Source organism: Garra rufa, chromosome 11, assembly GCF_049309525.1.
Source record: "Garra rufa chromosome 11, GarRuf1.0, whole genome shotgun sequence".
In the NCBI taxonomy this organism is placed as follows: domain Eukaryota; kingdom Metazoa; phylum Chordata; class Actinopteri; order Cypriniformes; family Cyprinidae; genus Garra; species Garra rufa.
Window position 1 is genome coordinate 27,750,717 of NC_133371.1, and position 23,391 is coordinate 27,774,107.

The 23,391-nt window shown below is 35.4% G+C and overlaps 1 protein-coding gene across 1 annotated transcript; it reads right to left on the reverse strand.

Annotated features, from left to right (window-relative positions):
* Nucleotides 1-7,551: 7,551 nt before the first annotated feature.
* Nucleotides 7,552-23,316, reverse strand: LOC141345295 (recQ-like DNA helicase BLM). The gene is made up of 21 exons (XM_073850163.1): nt 23,225-23,316; nt 21,810-22,546; nt 21,563-21,710; nt 21,367-21,482; nt 19,556-19,676; nt 18,433-19,178; nt 18,168-18,344; nt 16,466-16,584; nt 16,263-16,376; nt 16,081-16,179; nt 15,796-15,944; nt 14,496-14,602; nt 14,243-14,403; nt 13,960-14,155; nt 11,807-11,997; nt 11,443-11,587; nt 11,100-11,299; nt 10,817-11,012; nt 9,603-9,725; nt 7,925-8,132; nt 7,552-7,829 (listed from the first exon to the last, which is right to left on the reverse strand). Exons 1-21 carry the CDS (start codon nt 23,314-23,316, stop codon nt 7,634-7,636), a joined length of 4,341 nt encoding a protein of 1,446 aa, XP_073706264.1. The 3' UTR covers nt 7,552-7,633.
* Nucleotides 23,317-23,391: the final 75 nt, after the last annotated feature.

The window sequence follows — 23,391 nt, forward strand, 5'->3', positions numbered from 1 at the left end:
ATTTCATAGGGCCCCATGTAAGGTATATTTTGTTGGCATACTTCTACAACACATGCATGTTTAATTTTTACCTTTCCTTTTCTTTCCATCTAGGTTTGGAATCCTTGCGGGACAGCGCCCACTCCACTCCCGTGCGCTCCATGTCTCACGGCGACTCATTCATGCCACGTTCGCGGAGCCACGCGGCGGACTCCAGCGACGGGACGGCGGTCATCTCCGATGAGACCTACAGTCCCTCGGACAGCGTGCTGCCCACACCGGTGGCCGAGCACAGCATGGAGCTGGCGGTCTCGCGCCAGATCAACGGCGCCCCCTGCAGCATCGAGGAGGAGAAAGAGTCGGAGGCGGGCACGCCCAGCGTGGGCGACATGGGCGAGTTAGGAGCGGACAGTAGGGTCGCGGGCCCAGCGCAGAGCGCGGGCAGGGAGGCCGCGCTCAGCGAGACGGAACAGGTGAATAAGTTTGTTTTAAGTGTACTCCGTCTGCTCCTTGTGACCATTGGACTCCTCTTTGTCTTGCTCCTCCTCCTCATCATCCTCACTGAGTCCGACCTTGACATTGCATTTTTACGTGATATCCGCCAGACCCCCGAGTTTGAGCAGTTCCATTACGAATACTTTTGTCCCCTCAGACGGTGGTTTGCCTGCAAGCTCCGCTGGGTGGGCGGGCTGCTCATTAACAAGTGAAAATGAGGCACTAAAGCTCGTAAAGCCTCCCTTGTTGGGGTCGAGAAGACGCTAAACACGTGGACAGAGAGAGAGAGAGCGAGACGGAGGGCATCGACCTGTCCCATGAACCCAGCTTCTTTCATGACACTCCTGCTGACACACGGTGAACCATCAGGCCCACAGCTCCTCTTCTCTTCCACTTTTCGTTCTTTCTCCCCCGCCCATTTTTACACCTTTATTTTTGTCTTCTTTTTTTACAAAGACAATTTTTTTGTTTTGTTTTTCCGTTTCCTTATTTTTGGATTTCAGGTCATTTCAGGTATTTTATTTTTACAAAAAAACAAGAAAAAACACATAAAACTTAATTCAAAGACTTTAGAAGAATATATTGTTCCTTAGATAGGGAATATGAAATATTTTGTTGCAACAAGAGAATGTTGCCTTCATTTTTATTTATTTGAAAATAATACTTATTAAAGTCTTATTAAAGAATGTGGTGCATTACGTCAAGTTGGTACGGTATAGTGGGTTCGGAAAGCACGAGAAAGTCGAAAACCAATGCTTTTCTGAGTTTATGCATAATTCATATCCATCCGTCATTTAACTCTTAGTAAATTCTGAAGGCTGCTATAATTTACCACATCAATGATCAGATCAGCAGAGGGTTATATATGTAAGGTAAGAATGTGCAAGTTTTGGAAGTGAAAGCTGAGGAAAGACCGGAAATGATGTTTGAATAAAATCGATGGGTACATTTGAGTTCTGTATTTGGTGGCTTGAGTTTTAGGGTGTCAAATACGTTTTAGGAATATAATTGTGTTTAGGCGGTAGCAAGCTGTGAAGTAGAATTCTTTAAAAAAAGGTTCTTTCAGAAAAAATTAATTGGTATAAATTGTATTCTGTCATGTGACCCAATATTGTCAGTATCTGTTAAAGTTATCACGATTGATTTAAAAGCAACTAGCACCCATAGATCCAGTTTAGCGACAGTAGATGTGCAATACTGTAAGGGTTTGGTTTTTAAGAAATAAGTACATACATTTTTTTTTCATGGGTATGTGTATTTGCTTTATTATTATTTTTTAATTTCCATTCTGAGTCTTTCTTAATAGAAAGAAAGAAATCCCATTGTATAAAGTAATAATTTTTTTATTCCATATCAACCTTGCTCTTAAGTTTGTATTCTGTGGATATCATGCTATGATTATTCTTAATTACAATAACAATGCTGTACTTTTTGTACAAAAAGTAGTTAGTTTCCTAATATATCGACAGTTTTTTCCATGTATATTTTAACAGAAAACTGAAATGTTATTTTGTTATTGAGAATTAAATTATACCTTTTTTAGCTCTGTGTTCCAGATGAGGTCTAGAATCTATGGCGTTTCTGTCAAGTGAGGCACGGAAAAGATTTTTATCCGGATCCACAATCCATTTACGATTCAGTCACTTAACCAGCATTGAAAAAACCGTCCCTGTGCTTTGTATATTGGTAAAGGCCCTGCATTCGAAAAATACTGATGATTTATACACAAGACTGTGTGTGTATGTTTGTGTGTGTATGCTCATATTTTAATGAATTGATGTTTTTGGCAATATGTACTAGAGGGCTGGGTTTAGTCTTTAGTACACTACGTCCTGATTCGTCTATAGTATTTATTTGAAGACAGACGATTCTTCCAGTGGCATGCCAGTTGGACAGGGGATTTATTTTACCATACATACTCTATGTTATGCCTACCCCTTGAAACTGCTATTGATGTGATTGTTTTTGTAATTGAGAAAGCAAAAAATAGTAAATTAATGCAAAATGCAGAAGGAGCGGACATTTGATTGAGAGACTACTAACAGACAGTGGTAATTACAACTAAGGGAGATGTTTTAGATCTTACATTGGTAACCACACTACGATAAATTAAAATAACTGCAGCTTTTTAAATATAGCATTAGTTTGTGACAGCTCACAAGCTTGGCTTTACTAGTACAGTTATTGTAAATGAACGTGCTTCAATCCACCAGTCACAATCTGCTGTTGTGTATGAGGCCAGAATCTATGGAAGCCCATTACCGCCACTGAATAAATAACAAAAAAGGGAATTGTGACTTATCACACAGATCCATTTTTTTTTATATATATATATATAAGAAATGCATGAGTGAGATATAATCAGAATTGCAAGATATAAAGTCAGAATTGCGGGATATAAACTTTTTAATTATGAGAAATAATCAGAATTGTGAGATATAAACTTGAAATTGCAAGAAATAAAGTCAGAATTGCAAAATAAAAACTTGAAATTGTGAGATAACTTGAAATTGCGAGATATAAACTCAAAATTGTGAGATAAAAACTTGAAATTGTGGGATATAAACTCGAAATTGCGAGAAATAAGTCAAGAATTGCAGGATAAAAACTATAAATAAAGTCAGAATTGTGAGATATAAACTTGAAATTGCAAGAAAAAAGTCAGAATTGCAGGATATAAATTCAAAACTGCGAGATACAAACTTGCAATTCGGAGAAATTAAGTGAGAATTGCGGGATATGAACTCAAAATTGCGAGAAAGTGTCAAAATTGCAGGATATAAATTCAAAATTGCAGGATATCAACTTGAAATTGTGAGAAAAAGTCTGAATTGCGAGAGAAACTTGCATTTCTGAGAAATTAATTAGAAGGGAGATAAAGTCAGAATTGTGGGATATAAAACCTAATTGTGAAAAATAAAGTCAGAATTGCAAGATATTAAGTTAGAATTATGGAATATAAACTCGAAACTGCATAATATAAACTTGCAAATCGGAGAAATTAAGCCAGCATTGCGGGATATAAACTTGCAATTCTGAGAAATAAAGTCAAAATTGTAGGATACAAACTCGAAATTGTGGGAAATAAAGTCAGAATTGCACAATATAAACTCAAAACTGCAAGAAATAAAGTCAGAATTGCTAAATATAAGTTCAGAATTGCAGGATTCTGAAAATCAACTCAAAAAAACTTTGTGAGATAAACTTGAAATTGCGGGATATAAACTCAAAATTGCGAGAAATAAGTCAAGAATTGCAAGATATATAGTCAGAACTGCAGGATAAAAACTCAAAATAAACTCAGAATTGTGAGAAATAAAGCTGAAATTGCTGGATATAAACTCAAAATTGCAGGACATAAACTTGATTTCTGAGAAATTAATCAGAAGGGAGATATAAACTCAAAATTGCAAAAACAAAGTCAGTTTTTATCTTGCAATTCTGACTATATCTCGCAATTGTAAGGGGGGAAAAGGTCACAATTGCGAGTTTGTATCATGCAACTCTAAGAAAAAAAAGTTGCAATTATCGTTTTTTTGAGTGGCGGAAAAAGGCTTCCCTAAGAATCATGTGGTGCAAATGATCAAATTGTCACATGAGTGATTAACAGTAATTTGTTTGACTAGCCAAGTTGTGCAGTTGGGTCACATGCCTTTATAACCATTTCATAGAACCGCTGTCTTCCACCAACTACAGAAGCTGAAACTGGTTTTAGCTACGACAAACATGAGGTGCATGGAAACCCGTAGCAGTAACGCATTAAAAAGAAAGAGGGCCATTGGAGTTATGCATGTCTCTTATCTTGACAAGTACTCATGCATGCATTTATAACATCTCTGATGTGCCAAATTATAACAATAATCCATTTATATTTTTGTAGAATCTGATCAAACGATTGTTTTCACAGTACAAAATACAAGCGTTGCTCTGAAGGGTACTTGCATGCTATTGACGATAATCTTGATTCAGATCAATAAATGGATTTTGAGCCGGTTTTGAAAAATAATAGAACTGAAGTGGATCGAATTTTACTCATTGACAGCATTTATGTAGCCTCAGTGGTCAGTCCTGCATGGCAGCGCCATTCAATAAGCAATAACCTGAATTCTAGAATCATACGGATTAATCTTTTTGGTGGATTTTGTGCTGTTGTGTAGCAAGTCGGACTACCTGATGTTCAGAATGAATCCATTTCCTTTTAAGTTAGACGCAAAATTGCATTTTAACTAAAAGGCTCATTTTATATGACGACTATTGCCAAAATTTGCTACATTTTATACTCATTGTGAGCCCTCGTCATCTTGTTTGGATTCTGAACTGTCAGCGTCCTGTTTTGAAGTTTTAGCTTCTCTACATCCTTGAAATCCTATTGCACAACTAGCGCGCTCCTCCTTCCTAGACTAGTAGATCAAGGGCAATTGCTAGCACTGTCCTTGCGAGCTTCTACTTCATACTTTCGTCTCTAGATAATTTTCTTGTACTGTACGGAATGGCCAGGTTTGACTGTGATGAATGCAAGGGTTCTGTTAATTGTCAGCTAAATTGGCTCATTTGTGTAATCAACTAACTGGGTTATTTCACAAGGTCCCTCTGTGAACTTTGTACAGAAGTATTTTTATGCTTCTTAGTATGCAAGTGTAAGTATAATGCAAGTTGGACACTTGCCATGACACTTATAAAAAGTAGACTTTACTGTACACTGCAGATAAAGCACTTCACTAGCTACAAATATACCTTGACAGCATGAACAATGTTACAGCTTCAAGCAAAGCTATTAAAATTGGTGATTTTAAATGTTCAAGATCTGGTATTGTTGGCTACAGCTGTGAAATCGAATTGAGTGGCTGCTGATCTTTAACAGATTTGGACTGCATTCCAAGTAAGTTCTGCTAAATACTCTACCAGGGACTTTAAATCTCATCATCATTAGAATGAACTGCTCCTTACATGCTTGCATCCAAATTCCCAAATGATTTGGTAAAATCTGACTTCACCTGAACCGTAGCTTTAAGATTTACTATGGCGCTGAGATCCTGTAAAGATCAGTGGTGGCAACACGCTTCATTTACTGTACTGTGCTTTTGTCACTTTGCCAGCCCTCTCAACAGATATGCATATACATGCACATTTGTTTATGCATAGATGTCCATCTGTGGGCGTGTTTTTTGTAATCTGCATCTTTTCTATTTGGGACTGAAGGTTGCTGTTCGGTTCCTTAATATATGAATATTTGAACTATATACACAATTTATGTGCCAAATGCAGTTCCTGTTAAGTCAGATTCATTCCAAAACCATCTTTGTACTGTAGGAAACCTTCCATGAAAATGGTATACAGAAATTGTTTCACTGATAGTCCCTTGTAACTGGTGCCATGGAAATATTCAAACTTGAAATAAACATTCAAAAGAGTTTGAGATATCTTGTGGTTTATAGTTCACAGTGCAAAACTGCTGTATGTAGGAATTAATCAGATGGTTTTCTAATTTTATTAAAGGAATTAGACTAATAAACATTTCCTTTATAATAAAATGGAATCTCTGCTTCACTGTAGAATTTCCTGTCAAATATTTTCAAAAAATGAATGCCTTTAAAAAAAAAAAGCCCTTTTCTGCCACTGAAAAAAAAGGGTAAATGACGACTTTTTCTCTCACAATTCTGACTTTTTTCCTTGCAAAAGTCAGAATTGCATGATATAAACTTCCAGTTTTCAAGTTATAAAGTCAGAACTGAGATATAAACTCGCTTTTGTGAGGAACTTTTTTTTTTTTGCGAGTTTTTCCTCTCATTCCTGACTTTATTTCTCGCAATTGAGTTTATATCCCACAATTCTGACTCTTTTTTCTTAGAATTGTGAGATATAAACTCTTCATTGCAAGAAATAAAGTTAGCGTCTAGCAATCCTGAATTTAATTCTTGCAATTGAGTTTATATTAATTCAGAGAAACAAAGTCAGAATTGTGACAAAGTTCTTGCAATCCTGACTTTTTCTCGCAAATGAGTTTGTTACAATTCTCAAGTCACAAGAAAAAAAGTCAGAATTATGAGTTTGTATCTGGCCATTCTGAATTTATTTCTCAGAAATGTGAGTTTATATCTCATAATTTAGAATTTTTTCTAACAATTCCGACTTAATTTCTCACAATTACAAGCTTATATCTCACAATTCTAAGAAATAAAGTCGGAATTGTGACATATAAACTCATTTTTACAAGAAAAAAAAAGTCAGAAATATCGGGCAATTCTGACTTTTTCCTCGCAATTATAGAGATATAAACTCACAATTGCGAGTTGAATTCTGAGGGGGAAAAGACATGTGCTCAGAATAATGAATTTAGCTCACTATTCAGACTTAACTCGCAACTGCTCGTTATAAAGTCAGAATCTCAATTCTACAAAAAAAGTCAGTCGAAATTCTGACTTGATTTCTCACAAATGCAAGTTTATATCTCACAATTCTAAGTTTTTCTCACAATTCTGACTTTATTTCTCACAATCGAGTTTATCAATTGAGAAACAAAGTCAGAATTATGATATACACTCGCTTTTGCGAGAAGAAAAAAAAAATCAGCAAGTTCTCACAGTCCTGACTTTATCACAGTTCTGAGAAAAAAAGGCTGAGTTTATATCTTTAAATCTGACTTTTTCCTCTCAATAACGAGAAAAAAAAGTCTGAATTGTAAAAGAGTCACAATTGTGAGATATAAACTCGCATTTGCAAGAAATAAAGTCAGAATTGCAAGTTAATCGTCTTGCAATCCTGACTTCATTTCTTGCAAGTTTGTATCACACAATTCTGAGAAAAAAAAAGGTTAGAATAGTGAGAGAAAGAGTAACAATAAAAAAATATTTTATTCAGTGGCGGAAACAGGCTTCCATATGTAAGCGGTAGAGTGATAGCACAAAATTTTATTTTAAATGTCCTTTATTTATTAATAATAAATTTAGATTTAGGTTTTTTCAGATATATTTTTTTCTACAAACATTTGTTCTGAAATATACAGTATACCCCCGTGCTTCAATTGTTGTATAAAAATCACAAATTTAAACTAATATACACCACAAAATATATTTATTAAAAAGTGTATAAAATTTCTATACAGATTCTAAATATTCACAAAGTCAAATTAATTGACATTACCAGAAGAAGTATTCTAATTCTAGAGGTGAGAGTATGTTGGTTTGAGGAATGGACGAGCTGCGGTCTGCGGGGCGGGTAAAGCCATGAAGCCGGGCCTCTTCGCTGCTGGAACTGATGGAGCAGGCCTGGAACCTCTGCCTGCACTTCGACTACCACCCCTGTATCCACCTCCACCTCTTCCTCCTCGTGATGAAGACCAGTTATTGTTGTATCCACTACAATAAGGATGGAGAGGAAGAGTTCATTTGGTTTCATATAGCCGATATGAAGTGTGCACAATGCAACAAAGCCTCTGCTGTAACATACTGACCCTTTGGAGAAGGAGTTTTGGCCACTGGCGCCTTTTCTTCTTTTGGGTTTTCTGGAGTAAGACCCTTGCTTTCTTTTCGCTCCTCGTCCAGAGGAGCTCCTGAAATATGTTGATGTGGTGTCCCCTTCATCCTCCTCATCATCATATTCCTCATTTTGATGGCCTCTTGTTGTGTCAATCCATCCTGAACTCTCTGTCTGCACCTCAGCTGCAGAGAAAGTGTGAGAACATTAGCTATTCAGCTATTCATTTCAAGAGCTTTATAGGTTGCTGTTTTGAGCTAAATGAAACATGATCGGTTTTACAAAGTTTATAGGTAGAGCTAGCCAAGTCAAAACTGTAGTCTAGTTTCTTATAAGTGCCTCAGCTTAAGTCGTAATATTATATAAAAGGATTAGTTCACTCCAAAATTAAAACTGTCATCCAAGATGTTCATGTCCTTCTTTCTTAAGTTGAAAAGAAGTTTTTGAAGAAAACATTCCAGGATTTTTCTCCATATAGTGGACTTTAATGAGGATCAGTGGGTTAAAGGTCCAAATTGCAGTATCAGTGCAGCTTTAAAGGGCTCTACATGATCTCAGCCAAGAAATAAGGGTCTTGTCTAGTGAAACGATTGGTAATTTTCTTAAAAAAAAAAAAAGATGATATATTTTAACCACAAAGGCTCGTCTTACACCAACTCGACTTCATTACATAATCACGCTGGAAAAGTCACGTCAACCCAGTGTTTACAATGCGAACGTGCAATGAAAGTCAAACACTTTTTACAAAAAAAAAAAAAAGCTAAAACAATGTTGGACAATTTAGAAGTTGGAGGAGAAATTAAGACCCTATCTTTTTAAACAAAGAACACAGATGAAGAACTAACCACATGTGACCTTTCTAATGTGATTACGTAATGTTGTAGATGTGCATCACAGAGCTAGTGAAAGACATATTGGACGACATGGGGGTGAATAAATGATCAGGAAATTTCAATTCAGGAGTGAACTAATCCTTAATGTATTTTGAACTTAATTTTGAACAGCTAATAAAATAAGAGAATCTCTTTAGTATTTTAAATGTTCTACACCCTGAAGTTATAGTCACATAATATTTCAGCCAAAAAAAGTCCACTGTCTATAGTACAGCAATGTATGAAGTACAGTTCAAAATAAAATGTCACTTTCAAAACAAGCAGCTTTCTGTTGGTCAAAGTGGTGAATTTGCATGACCGACTGCATTTTGTTTGTGGTAAATGTCACCACATCTTATAGATGCATATTTGGATTTCTAAATTTGTGGTTTGCCTTTAAGGATACTAGTCTCTAAAGCAAGGTCCAGGCTAAAAAAGATGACTGTAATGTAAGATTATTCGGTCAAACTTTTTCTTAACATCCATTTCTCGCTATTAACAAACCGTTAACTACGACTTTTGCCTCAAACTCCTAATTTGCTGCTTATCAATAGTAAGGTTAAGCTGTTAAATTTAGGTATTGGGTAGAATTAGGGATTTAGAATATGGTTATGCAAAATACGTGCTTTATCATACTAATAAACAGCCAATATGATAATAATAGGCATGCTATTAAGAAACTAGTTAATAGTGAGAATTGGTCCCTATACTAAAGTGTTATCGATTATTTAATGTATCAGGAAAACCAACAATCTATATGAAGGTGTGCCGTCAAACCCTCACCAGGCAGCTGCCACTCTGAGTACTTCTGCAGCAGTTCAATAAACTCAGCTCCATACTTCTCCAGCTTGTCTTCAGTCACACCATCAATCTGCAGCAAAACCTCCGGATCAGATGAGAGAGTTTCTGCACAGAAATACATCACAATACATTAACACAGAGCACATGGGGCTGTCAAAAGAAGGGAATTAATTGCTTTAACTTAATGAGGTGTTTCATCCCCGTAACACATTATGTAAAGCTGCTTCGGGAAAAAAAGGAGTTAAGTAACTTCTGTTAAATTAGCACAATTCATATACTAAATGACAGCATAAAGTAGCCTTAATTAGTTAAATGATTAATTTACACCTTCCTTCCCCTTTGTTTTTTTTAAATCTTATAAACTTAAATGCATAGGCTATAATTTTTTTTTTAACAAGTGATAGAATTTTACATTTAAAAAATTTTTTATATACATACACTACCAGCCAAGATTTTTAATGTTTGTTTTAAAGAAGTCTCTTCTGCTCACCAAGCCTGCATTTATTTGATCTAAAGTATAGCAAAAACAGTAAAATTGTGAAATGTTTTTACTATTTAAAATAATGTTCTATTTGAATATATTTTAAAATGTAATTTATTCCTGTGGTCAAAGCTAATTAGCATAATTAGTAATTCAGAAATCATTTTAATATGCTGATTTGCTGTTCAAGAAACTATTTTTATTTTTATTATTATGATCAATATTTAAAACAGTTGGGTACATTTTTCAGGATTCTTTAAAGGATCGAAAGATCTAAAGATTTATCTGAAAATAAAAAAGCTTTTGTAACATTATGCACAATACCATTTAAACTCTTGGAGTCAGTATAAATTAATATAGAAATTAATTAAATTTTTTATCAAAAGTGATTTATAATGTTACAAAAGATTTCCATTTCAGATAAATGCTGCAGCAAATCACAATATTAAAATGATTTCTGAGTGATCATGGGACTGGAGTAATGATGCTAAAAATTCAGCTTTGAAATCACAGGAATAAATTACATTTTAAAATATATTCAAATAGAAAACAGTTATAGCAAAACTATTTCAAAACTTAACTGTTTTTGCTATACTTTGGATCAAATAAAAGCAGGCTTGAGCTGAAAAGACTTCTCTTAAAAAAAACATTAAAAATCTTACACTGGTAGTGTATATATGCGTGTATACACGATATGTAATGTAAATTTGCTAACCAGCAATCTTTTTGAGTGTGGCTGTGGAAAAAATGTTGTAGTAATGGATGCCGAAGATTTTGCCCAGCTTCTTGCACAGGTCATTGAGTTCCTGCAGACACTTTTTAACCATCTCCTCTCTCTTAGAAACGCTCTCGATCACAGAGGCTTTGTGCTTCCTGATGCTGGACGCACTCTCCGTCTCAACAAACTCAACCTGCAAACATATATTGAATAGAGCATAAAACACTGGTATTGACTATAAATGGTGTCACAGGAGAGAATAATATATTAAGAGTCTCACTTGCATGTAGCCACCCAGTACACTCATGGCTTTAGGCCCAGCAGAGATATAGGCCACTGCCTGCCCATTGTTAGTGATGTATAGGTCCTCCATCAGAACACTATCAAGCACCAGCTTCTTAAAAAGCCTCTCAGCATTGTGTTTGGAATATGCTCCTCCTACCCCGAACATCCCGGACTGGATCCGAGCACTTTTGGAGCCTGCCGCACAGAGATATTCTTATTGAGGTCTTGAGCAGCCATCCTGACAGGCATTAAATCTCAAGCACTGGATGAGGCAAAGGATATTCATAGTAATATTCACACTATCATTTATGACAGTCAAATCCCGCTAGGCTTCTTACCCAGAAATATTTCGACCAGCATGTTAAGAGTTAGCCTGTTCTGCTGGGCGGATTTGCCGTATCGGTTTCCAACCTTCTCGCAGTTCTCCTGTACAAACTTCACAATCTTCTTCACGTCATCGGTGACATTTCTTGATTTATATTTCTGGAGACAAGCATTAACGTAATTAACATAAAATGGCACTACTACGTTGTACAGTAAATGATTAGTCAAAGCAAGTAACAATTAACTTGTTTCACAAGCAAACTAGATCCAATTTCAAGCAACCGCTGTGTACAATTATACAGCTTATTATTATGCATTACATTTACATAATGTACGTTGTAAAGAATGAAGAATGAAACGATTCGATGATGGACTTACGTGTGGCCTGGCACAATTGTCACAGATGACCTCAGGATGCTCTTTACAGAAGCTTGTATTAAACGTGTGCTCGCCGAAGTAAGCCAGCAACTGGATCCTCCTGCACTCGGCTACATTCTCACAGAAATGCACCATGCTGTGCAGGTTGTTGATGTGGGTGGCTTTGGATTGCTGGTTGCCATCTTTATCCACTGCAATTATATTAACCGTTATGTAGGCCACGCTCACACAGACAGGTTAACTGTGACTGTATAACAGTGTCTGGATTTTAGTATCCCATATGCATGTTTTGAACATGATTTTGTGTAGGGCACTTTAAAACATGTAATTTCATTGAATAACAAATGCAACATTTAAATTTAGTTCTGTTTTATTTCTATATCTTAGTCAGTTTCATTATTTTAAAAGGGGACATAACACAAAAATCAGATTTTTTCAGTGTTTAAGTGCTATAAACAGGTCCCCAGTGCATCTACCAACCTAGAAAATGTGAAAAAGGACAACCCAGCTTTTCTCTGCAAACATGTTTAAAACTGAAAGTGTCAGATTTTGCTCCCTCAATGATGTAGAAAGGGGATTTTATTATAATATTACCGCCCCTTAATCTGCACGTTTCCACCCACGGCACCGCCATTGTTTTGCAAGCGACAACGGTGTACTGGTTCTAACGCCATGGCAAAAGTTCGAGCAAAGCATGCTAACTGTTCTGTCATTGATGAGCACAGAACACTTTTTGGAGTCCCAGCCTCAGAGGAGATTTATTAATTTATTTACTGCATATTACACTGCTGCCACACAGATCTAATATTAACACAGGGTTCTAGTTTAAGAAAAAAAAAAAAAGTCCTGATCTGAATTAAATTATTCACAATCCAGCTTTGAAGTCCTGATCTGAATCAAATGTTTTGCGACACGCGAAGTTCCAATCGAAGTCAAATGACTCGCAAACACGTTCCAAAGACCTGATCCAAATCAAATGAATCGCGATACGCCCGATCTAAAGGAAATCATTTTCTGATACGCGATCCGATTGGAGCGCTTCAAAACAATGAATCATGTTGCAATGCAATGGTTTGTAAAACTATTACAAGCAATGTCGAAATTCAAAAATGAATGACTCGTTTATTTTAATCTGGTTTTTGCTAGTAAATTCGCTTGAAATTAAAAGTCACAAGTTTGAATCAATCGGAGCAGCTCCAGCTTAAATGATTCAAATGATTTGGATCCGTTTCTCTTTTTGCATCTTCAGCCATGTTTACACGACTACTGTCAGTACTACTAGTTTAGCTTGACAGTTTTATGACATTAACTGAAAGAGGCAAAAATTTGAGTAAATTTTGCGTGAAGATATGAGCTTATTTAAAAAAAATAATAATAAAAAAATCAAACACTTATTTAATAGATACATTGTCATTCAATAATTTTACTTTTTAAGTACCTCTTCAGAAATATACAAATTTTCAAGAGGTTTTCAGGCCTTAAATTTCAAAAAGGCAAATTCAAGTACTTCAAGCACTATAAGCACCCTGTACAAACTCTGTAAACATGCAATATCTTTCCCAGCCGTTTACCTTCACAGACATAACTGACTGTTTTTGTAACTCCTGTGTTTTTTTTTTTTTAATAAACCTGTGTATTTGACAGTTTAAGCGCAATAAGACATGAAAGAACTTAGTTTAGTACTCGCATAACGTGCGACAGCCGCTTTCTGTGTGCTCTCAGAAAACAGTTGATCAGAAGTTTAAACTGATGTGGCTTTAAAACACATGATTTTAGTGCAATACACGTGATAATTAAACCAAACAGATGTTTTATGGCAGAATATCTGAGGTACGAGCTGTAAAGGCACAGCCATATTCTGAAAAAGGGGGCAGAAAGCAGCAGCTCAGTTGCATGTAAAGAGACATGCATTAAAACATGTTTCTGCTTTCACTCAAAATAGGCATTTTCAAAATTATATAATAAATGATCTGTGGGGGTATTTTGAGCCAAAACGTCAGAAACAAATTCTGGGGACATCAGAGACTTATATTACATCTTGTAAAAAGGGGCATAATAGATCTCATTTAACGTGCTAAGGGACTGTTTAATGTTAACGCACCAATATATTCTAGCTTTATTACCGGAATAAACAAAAATCCTACAGTACATACTGGCAATGAGTCTCTTGATGCGGATAACATCACTGTAGGCATAGAAGAGGACGCAGTGGGAAATCTCTCCATCTCGACCAGCTCTGCCTGACTCCTGGTAATAACCCTCCACCGACTTGGGCAAACTGGCATGGATCACATAGCGCACATCAGGCTTATCGATTCCCATGCCAAATGCAATGGTGGCACACATAACCTAAAAATGAAAGATGAATGGTTAAACATAAAAAGCTGGAAAAAAATAAAAATGCATGGTCCATGTTTTATAGTAATTTTGCCTCACCTGGCAGCCGTCCTGGTTGATCCATTTATTCTGGACATATTCCCTGTCGCTGTCACTCAGGCCAGCGTGATATGCCAGCGCTGCGATCCCAGCCCTCTGAAGACTGTCAGCCAGAGTGTCGCAGTCATTACGAGACAAGCAGTACACAATCCCAGAGTCACCTACACACACGGTCAACATGATTTATAGGGTCTTCATGCTGTGGTGAGAAATTATTATTGCAAAAGACTGACTCAATCTGGACAACACTCACGTGGGTAATATTTCTTGATCCACTGAATGCATTCTTCATCAACCTTCTTGGGTCTTTTTGGCAGGACTGAATATTTGAGATTGTGCCTGTTGAAGCTCATAGTGAATCTATGAAAAAAAGTATCATTTTAATATGACTAACACATTTACACTTTAATGTTTTTTTTTTTTTTAAAGAAGACTTTTCTGCTCATTAAGGCTGCATTTATTTGATTACAAAATACAGAAAAAACTAATATATTGTGAAATATTATTGCACTTTAAAATAGTGGTTTCCAATTTCAATATACTTTCCTGTGATGCAAAACTGAATTTTCAGCATCATTACTCCAGTCTTCAGTGTCAAATTATCCTTCAGAAATCATTCTAATATGCTGATTAATCATCATTCCTGGAAGTTGTGCTGCTTAATATTTTTTTTTTAGAAACTGTGATACTTTTTTCAGGATTCTTTGATGAATAAAACTTTTAAACTTTCTTTCTTTCAGTCTTTAAAAGAAATTAATACTTTTATTCAGCAAGGATATGTTAAATTGATAAAGTGATAGTAAAGACTTATATTGTTAGAAAAGAAAGTTAAATGCTAAATAACTTTTTTTTCAAAGAAACCTAAAAAAAATAATCACAGGTTCCAAAAAAATATTAAGCAGCACAACTATTTCCAACATTGATGATAAATCAGAATATTGGAATGATTTCTGAATGATCATGTGACACTGAAGACTGGAGCAATGATGCTGAAAATTCAGCTTTAAAACCACAGAAATAAATTATATTCTAAAGCTTACTTTACATTACTTTTTTTCTATATTTTCGATCAAGTAAATGCTATTCTGATGTGCATAATCAGAGAATACTTCAAAAAAAAAAAAAAAAACACAACATTAAAAATATTACTGATCCCAAACTGTTGAACAGGAGTGTATATTTATACCTATAGATTTAACAGCTGAGAATGAACAGAGAATCAAAGTTAGAATATCAAATACACAATTTCAAAGACTTAGGGTTGTAAGATTTTTAAACAGCATTTATTTGAAATGGAAATCTTTTGTAACATTATAAATGTCTTTGCTGTCACTTTTGATCAATTTAATGCATCCTCCTCAACCAGAATCACAAACTTTTCATTAAAATGTAAAAAAGTTACTTTGCATTTCTGAAGGAAGATGAGGTTCAAAATAATTTAGCACCCATATTACAATAAATGTGAGAGTGACATTAATCAGAATGTTATGTTTTCACGAATACAAAAACATCAAGTGGCAGAAACAATGTGAATTGCACGCAAGAAAACTTACACCTGAGGACGGGTCATTGACAGCTGGTTAAGAATGTCTTTCTGAACTCTAGGAGTGGCCGTGGCCGTCAGTGCCATTATAGGAACATTGGGAAACATCCGCCTGAGCTCATGTAATCGCTTGTAGTCTGGCCTGAAGTCATGACCCCACTGAGGGAGAAACAGATGTATTTGACAATGTTTTTATGGATTGTACTACAATTGTGCCAAAACTTTTCAATTTTGTAAAAAGATGTATTGACTGTTCTTGTTACACTGTACAATTTTCAGTCTCTCAGAAGTTTACCTGGCTGACGCAATGGGCCTCATCAATGACAATGCGAGCCAGCAGACCCCGTTCATACAGATTCTGAAGAGCACCAATCATCCGTCCACTTGCACACACCTGAGTACAAAAAAACAACACGTATAAATACTGTTATAGATGTGCATGCAAACTTGCAATACACTTGTCTGATTGAAACCCACCTTCTCAGGAGTGGCATAAAGCAGCTTGATGGGGGGATCCTTCCTAGATAGCTGCATATAGATCCGCCCAGCCTCAGTATCTGTTTTGTCTCCTGACAAACTAGTTGCACAGATCTGCAACAACAAAAAAAATTGCTTACTAAACAACTGTTTTGATCATGTTAAGATGATAATTATTATGCATAAGGAAAATAAAGACTTACATCTAATGTAGTGAGCTTTTGAACCTGGTCAACTATGAGAGACCGTAGAGGAGATATGACTATAGTCACCCCAGCAGAGATACAAGCAGGAAGCTGATAGCAGAGACTTTTACCACCACCTATAAAGGGGTTGATATGTTACAATGTGACATTAATAAAAATACTGGTATATTAACAGAGAAAGAAAAACACTAAAAACAAAATGAAAAGGTACAGAACATTGTTTTAAATGTCAAAATGATCAAAACTTATGTCCTATATATTAACAACCCTATAAAGCCTGCTATAATCGCCACCTTTACATCATGCTACATGTGTCTTTTTGTTGTGAAATGTTTATTATTTTACAAAGTACACTACCAGTCAACAGTTTTTGGTGAGCAGAAGAGCCTGCATTTATTTGATCCAAAATACAGCAAAAGCAGTAATATTGTGAAATGTTTACTATTTAAAATAAATGCTTTATATTTGAATATATTTTAAAATGTAATTTACTTGTATGTGAATCAAAGCTAAATTTTCATCATCATTACTCAAGTCTTCAGTGTCACATGATCCTTCAGAAATCACACAAGAAACTTGTTATTATCAATTATCAATATTTAAAAGAATCACATTTCAGGATTCTTTGATGAATAGAAAGATGCAAAGATCAGCATTTATCTGAAATAAAAAAGCTTTTGTAACATTATACACTATACCATGGAGTCATGTTTTGGAAAGAAATTATAGAAATTAATACTTTTATTTAGCAAGGATGCTTTAAATTGATCAAAGGTGATGATAAAGATATTTATAATGTTACAAAAGATTTATATTTCAAATAAATGCTGTTCTTCTGAACTTTCTATTCAGAAACCTGAAAAATTCTACTCAGCTGTTTTCAACATCATAATGTTTTTAAGCAGCAACTCAAAATATTAGAATGATTTCTGAAGGATTGTGTGACTGGAATAATAATGCTAAAAATCCAGCTTTGAAATCACAGGAATGAATTACATTTTAAAATATAATCAAATAGAAAACAGTCATTTTAAATAGTAAAAATATTTCAAAATTATACTGTTTTTGCTGTACTTTGGATCAAATAAATGCAGGCTTGGTAAGCAGAAAAGACTTCTTTAAAAAACATTAAAAATCTTGACTGGTAGTGTAAATGTAATAAAACAACTTCATTTTTTTAAGATTAACACTGAAAAAAAAAAGTTAATTTAATGTATCGAATATAATACAACAGGCTTTTAAGAAATGTTTATATAATATTATATATATCCCTCAGTTATCATTTATTATATGCTTATATGTTAAAGAAAAAAAGAATACTCGAATAGCTCATAGCAGAGTCTGATATACTTTATACTTTTATACTTTCTGTATTTTAAGATTACAGGCATTGACCAAAATATTTGTACATTTTTAATTACAAATTATTTGCTGAAATTGAATTCGCACCACTAGCCAAAGACCAGATATTGATATTAATCAAATATTTGTATTGACCACTGAAAAAAATGACACTGGCTGATCACTAGTTCATGAAAACTATATCTATCAATGTATATAAAACATGCATAAAATTATGCAGCCAGACATGCTGCAGGTGTAGCAAAGACATAGTGAGCTGGGATGTCTAGTCTAACATCAAAATAAACAAGCAATGAGTCATATAATGACTCATGCTGCTATAATACTTGTAACAAACCTGTAGGCATCAGTACAAACGTGTCTTCTCCCAACAGTGCGGCATTAATAGCCTCCAGCTGATTGAAGCGGAACTGATGTAGCCCAAACTTCTTATGAAAGATCTTCATCATTTCAGGGCTGTGAGGAAAGATGAAACCTCTGAAGCGGTCATGAGCTGGGTTTCTGTACACAGGCTCTGCAGAACAAGACATACACTGTTACCAGATAAATGCTTATCATCCCATGAACTAAATTGTAAGGGATATTACATTACTCAAACTTACCAGGGTCGCATGGTTTGGTAGGTTTTATTGCTGGTGGTGTTGCCGTCTTTCTCTCCAAAGGTTTTGAAGGCCCTCCCTCCCGCACCGATGGCGTTTTTGCACCAGAGCTGTCTCTTGATGCTAAGACGCTCGGAGGTTCTTCAAAATAATCTGGAATATCAGTCTCATCAAAATCATCGATATCAAAGTCATCGACAAGGAAGTCATCAACTGGCTCTATGTCTGCTCGAGAACTGCTGGGAACTGCCGTGGTGGTTATAACACTGCTCTCAGCATTTCTCCTGCTTGAATCTACTCTTTTGGGGGAATAAAACATGTCAATTTGATCCCCATCCACAGTCTGATTGTTTGACTCATTGAAGGACAAACTTGAGTAGCACTTATCCGTTTTGGACTCAGATTTGCTTAAAGGTGGACTTGACCTGTTTAAGACGTCCCTACTAGTTGCTGTTTTTGCTGTGCTGTTAGGATTCCAGGACCCACCAGGGGTTTCAACCCCACTGATGATGCAGTCAGAGTCATCAAATACAGTGTCATTTCCCAAAGACATGACAGAGGCAGTGGATTTGCGAAATGGAAAGCCTGTTTTGACAGCCTCTCCCTTTGCTAATGTCACTGGGGTCATAGATGTTAGACTAGAGGGTGTGACTCCAAATCCTTGTCTGTTTAGCAGACTAGAATATGGAGTTGCTGCTGGGTTTAACTGTGGTGTTCTAGATGGTGCACCATTTGCAAGAATCCTTTTCCTGTGATAAAGACAGAGAAACAGTATAATGGAGAGTTATTAGTTATACTGTAACAAGCAGTAATGGCATCAAATGCTAATATAGTAATATGGACTATTTTAACATTGTCCTTTGGGTTTGGGAACATTTCAGTTACATTGCTGTCAGAAAGTTCTCAGATTTCATCAAAAATATTTGTGTTCTGAAGATGAACAAAGGTCTTACGCGTTTAGAACGACATAAGGAGGAGTAATTAATGACAGAATTTTAAATTTTGGTGGAATTATTTCTTTATTATTTAAAAGCAAAATTTTATGAAAAAAAAAAAGAGTAATAGCAGATTATCCAAAATATATATTTTTAATTTACCCAGTGAAAGTATATCTTTACTGCTTTACCTGTGTGCTCTCTGCAGTAACAGCTCTGTGCCGCAGGTCAGCGCTATGAGCTCATGCTCTGGAATAGTGTCCACTAGACGACAAATAGACTCCATAATAGTAAAGAGAGCATCATCAGATCCTAAAACACAAATACATGCACATTAGACACAGTACACAGTACATTTTATACAGTGGCATTCACTAATATGGGCAACCCTGGTCAACATGATCTTATCTTTTTGATTTTTCATTAAAAAATAAATAAATAAATAAAATTCTAACCTTTCAAGTAAAACAATTTAAGTGTGTGAGGGGGGTGGCACTCACATTATGAAATAAATATTTTTATCTAATGCACGTTAGCCACAATTATTGGCACCCCTAGAAATTCTTATAAGTAAAATATCTCTGTTCCCATTCATATTCACAGGGTGACATGAAAATTTTTCAGCCATGACTTTCTGTTCCACAGGATTAGAAGAGCACAAAGGCCAAATTCCCTTAATCATCCATCACAAGGAGTAAAACACAATATATACTACCAATCAAAAGTTTTTGAACTATAAAATGTGTTGTTTTTTAAAGAACTCTCTTTTGCTCTCCAAGCTTGCATTTATTAGATCCAAAGTATAGCAAAAACAGTAACATTTTGAAATATTCTATTTAAAATAACTGTTTTCTATTTTAATATATTTTAAAATGTAATTTATTCCTGTGATTTCAAAGCTGAATTTTTACCATAATTACTCCAGTCACATGATCCTTCAGAAATCATTCTAATATTCTGATTTGCTGCTCAAAAAAAAGCTACTGAAAACAGGCAAGTAGAATTTTTTGTTCAAGTTTCTTTGATGAATAGAAAGTTTAGAACATCACTTCTCTGAAAAATAAATATTTTGTAACTGATTATTTATCATTACTTTAAACCAATTTAAAGCATCCTTGCTAAATTAAAGTATTACTTTCTATAATTTAACTTTGATCACAGAAATAAATTACACTTTCAAATATATTTAAACAGAAAGCAGTTATTTCAAATAGAGAAAATATATTTAAAATTGTAATCTTATTTGCTTTACTCTGGATCAAATAAATGCAGGCTTGGTGAGCAGAAGAGACTTCTTTTTAAAAACTTTAAAAATCTTGCTGTTCAAAAACTTTAAACTTTACTGTAGTTCTGATGTGCAGAACAAAACTGTTGAGCTTAGAAAGTGACTGTTAGAAAATAGCCCTGGACAACTTGACATCATGGATTCTATCAAATACCAACAGATAAAAAAAATCAAAACCTGACTGCTTCTGTTAGAAATCTTACAATGGGCCGTAGTTGGATCTTCCATCAGGACAATGATCCAAAAAACCCCATCAAAATCAATGCAAAAACATGTCACTGAGAACAAAATGAAGCTGCCATGACAGTCTCAGTTCCCTGACTTGAACTCTATAGAAAAAGAGTGGGGTGAACTGAAAAGAAAAGCTGGGAATCTGATAGATCTGGAGAGATTCTGTATCTGGTCTCCAAACTTATAGGAGAAAACTCTGAGCTGTTATCTTGGGAAAAGGACGTTGTGACAATTGGGTGCCAATAATTGTGGCCAATGCAAGCTAAAGAAAAACATTCATTTCATAATAAAATTTTCTCCCACTTTCAATTGTTTTACCTCAATGACAGGTTAAAATTTTGTTTTTGTTTTATTTAATCAAAGATCAAATGGATAAACAATCCAGATTTATTTTTTACAGCCACCTTTACTCACATTTACCAATGGTGCCACTATTTTGGAGAGTACTGTTATACTTCAAATGGTTAAGTACCAAAAAGTTCAAACCTGCATGAGTGGTAACTTTTAATTCTTTAGCAGGTTCACCCAAGGATGCTGGCAAGCTTGAGGCCGACTCATGAGGTGTAACTTTGTCGTCAACACGAGTAACAGGGTCAGATGAACTATAAAACAAAGTTTTCAAAAATAAACTTCAAATGAAATAACTTGCACTTATCATCTGCCAGCAAAAAAACGATGTTACCTTTTCTTGTTTTCCGAGTCAAAGGGACTCGTCTCCTCAGGAACAGGGGATGGAGGGATGAAATCCTCATAATCTTCATAAAAGTTGCCTTTCTCACTCTCATCAATGTCTATGATGTTTGTCTCAGCCCACTGCTCTTCTTCAGCAACTGCAATTCAAATACTGTGCATTATTATTTGTGAGCTTTATATTAGTATCTAAACATATCAATTTTTTCTTTAACAGGTGAAAAAAAATTATCACTGACTTGTCACACACTTGATGTCCTTTTGGCTTTTCTCTGGTGAAATGCAGTCGATGATCTCATCTTCAGTGTCACTCGGTAATGCCCGTTGCTGGACTGATTTATGTCTTTTAGTCTTTTTAATGGGCGAGTCCTCTGGCTCTCTTTCAGCAGGCTCTGTGCTGACACTATTAGCAGCTGACAGGGCGTCCTTTGAGGCAGTTATGGTTTCTGTAACCTGTGAATCTCCATTTAATGTAGTCTCATCACCCTTAGCACAAGAGGAACTCTGGGATGTGTTCTGGTCCGATACACTTAGCTTTTTTGTAGATGTCCCTGTAACTGGGGACACTGCTTTTGCCTTGACTGGGGTTTCAAAATCATCCAAATCATCCCATTCGCTGAACGAGAGTTGAGAGATGTCACGCTTAGGTTCACCCACAGTTTGATCCTTAGGTAAAGCTGCAGATTTGAGCAACTTCTTAATGGTAGACTGGACAGGAGGTGTTTTGTTCAAAGCAAACGGGTTGGCTAATGGATTAACAGTAATTGTCTTCGGTTTGCTGGGTGCTGTGAAGAAGTTGACTTTCGGTGCTGCTCTCTCAGGCTTGTGCGAAAACGTCACAGGAGTTTTGGTTACTTCACAGCTGCGGGGAACATTGACACTCCTGTTTGTTAAGACATTTGCACAAGTTACCTTTTGGGGAACTTTCACTGTGGAGATGCCTGATGATGAAGACTTCTTTTTGAAGCAAAATCCCCTGAACAGAGAAATTAAAGAGGTTAAACACAACTTTTAGACATTAGGCATGTTGATATGGTCAATTCACTTTCATCTGTCTGTCTATCTATCTATCTATCTATCTATCTATCTATCTATCTATCTATCTATCTATCTATCATCTTTGTAAGCTCTCATTCCTGACTTTTATATTGTGTGCTTAAATCTATCTATCTAGCATCTGACTGCTTTTACTCTATCCATCTATCTATCTATCTATCTATCTATCTATCTATCTATCTATCTATCTATCTATCCTCTCATTCCTGATTTTTTATTGTGTGCTTAAATCTATCTATCTATCTATCTATCTATCTATCTAGCATCTGACTGCTTTTACTCTATCTATCTAGGCTCTCATTCCTGACTTTTTATTGTGTACTTAAATCTATCTATCTAGCATCTGACTGCTTTTACTCTATCCATCTATAAATCTATCTAGACTCTCATTCCTGATTTTTTATTGTGTGCTTAAATCTATCTATCTATCTATCTATCTATCTATCTATCTATCTATCTATCATCTGACTGCTTTTACTCTATTTATTTATCTATCTATCTATGCTCTCATTCCTGACTTTTTATTGTTTACTTAAATATATCTATCTATCTAGCTGACTGCTTCTATCCATCTAAGAATATATAATGATGTTCTTACCCAGGCTTCGGTTTTAGCAGTGACAGCTTGTTCTGTGCAGCATTGTGTCGTTCCAGTTGCTCCTTTAGGTTGTTTTGAGGAAGACTCGGCATTGTTTGTGCATTTAATATTAAAAATAAATCCTCCAAAGTTCATGTATATGGCATTTAATCAACTCCGCAAACAAA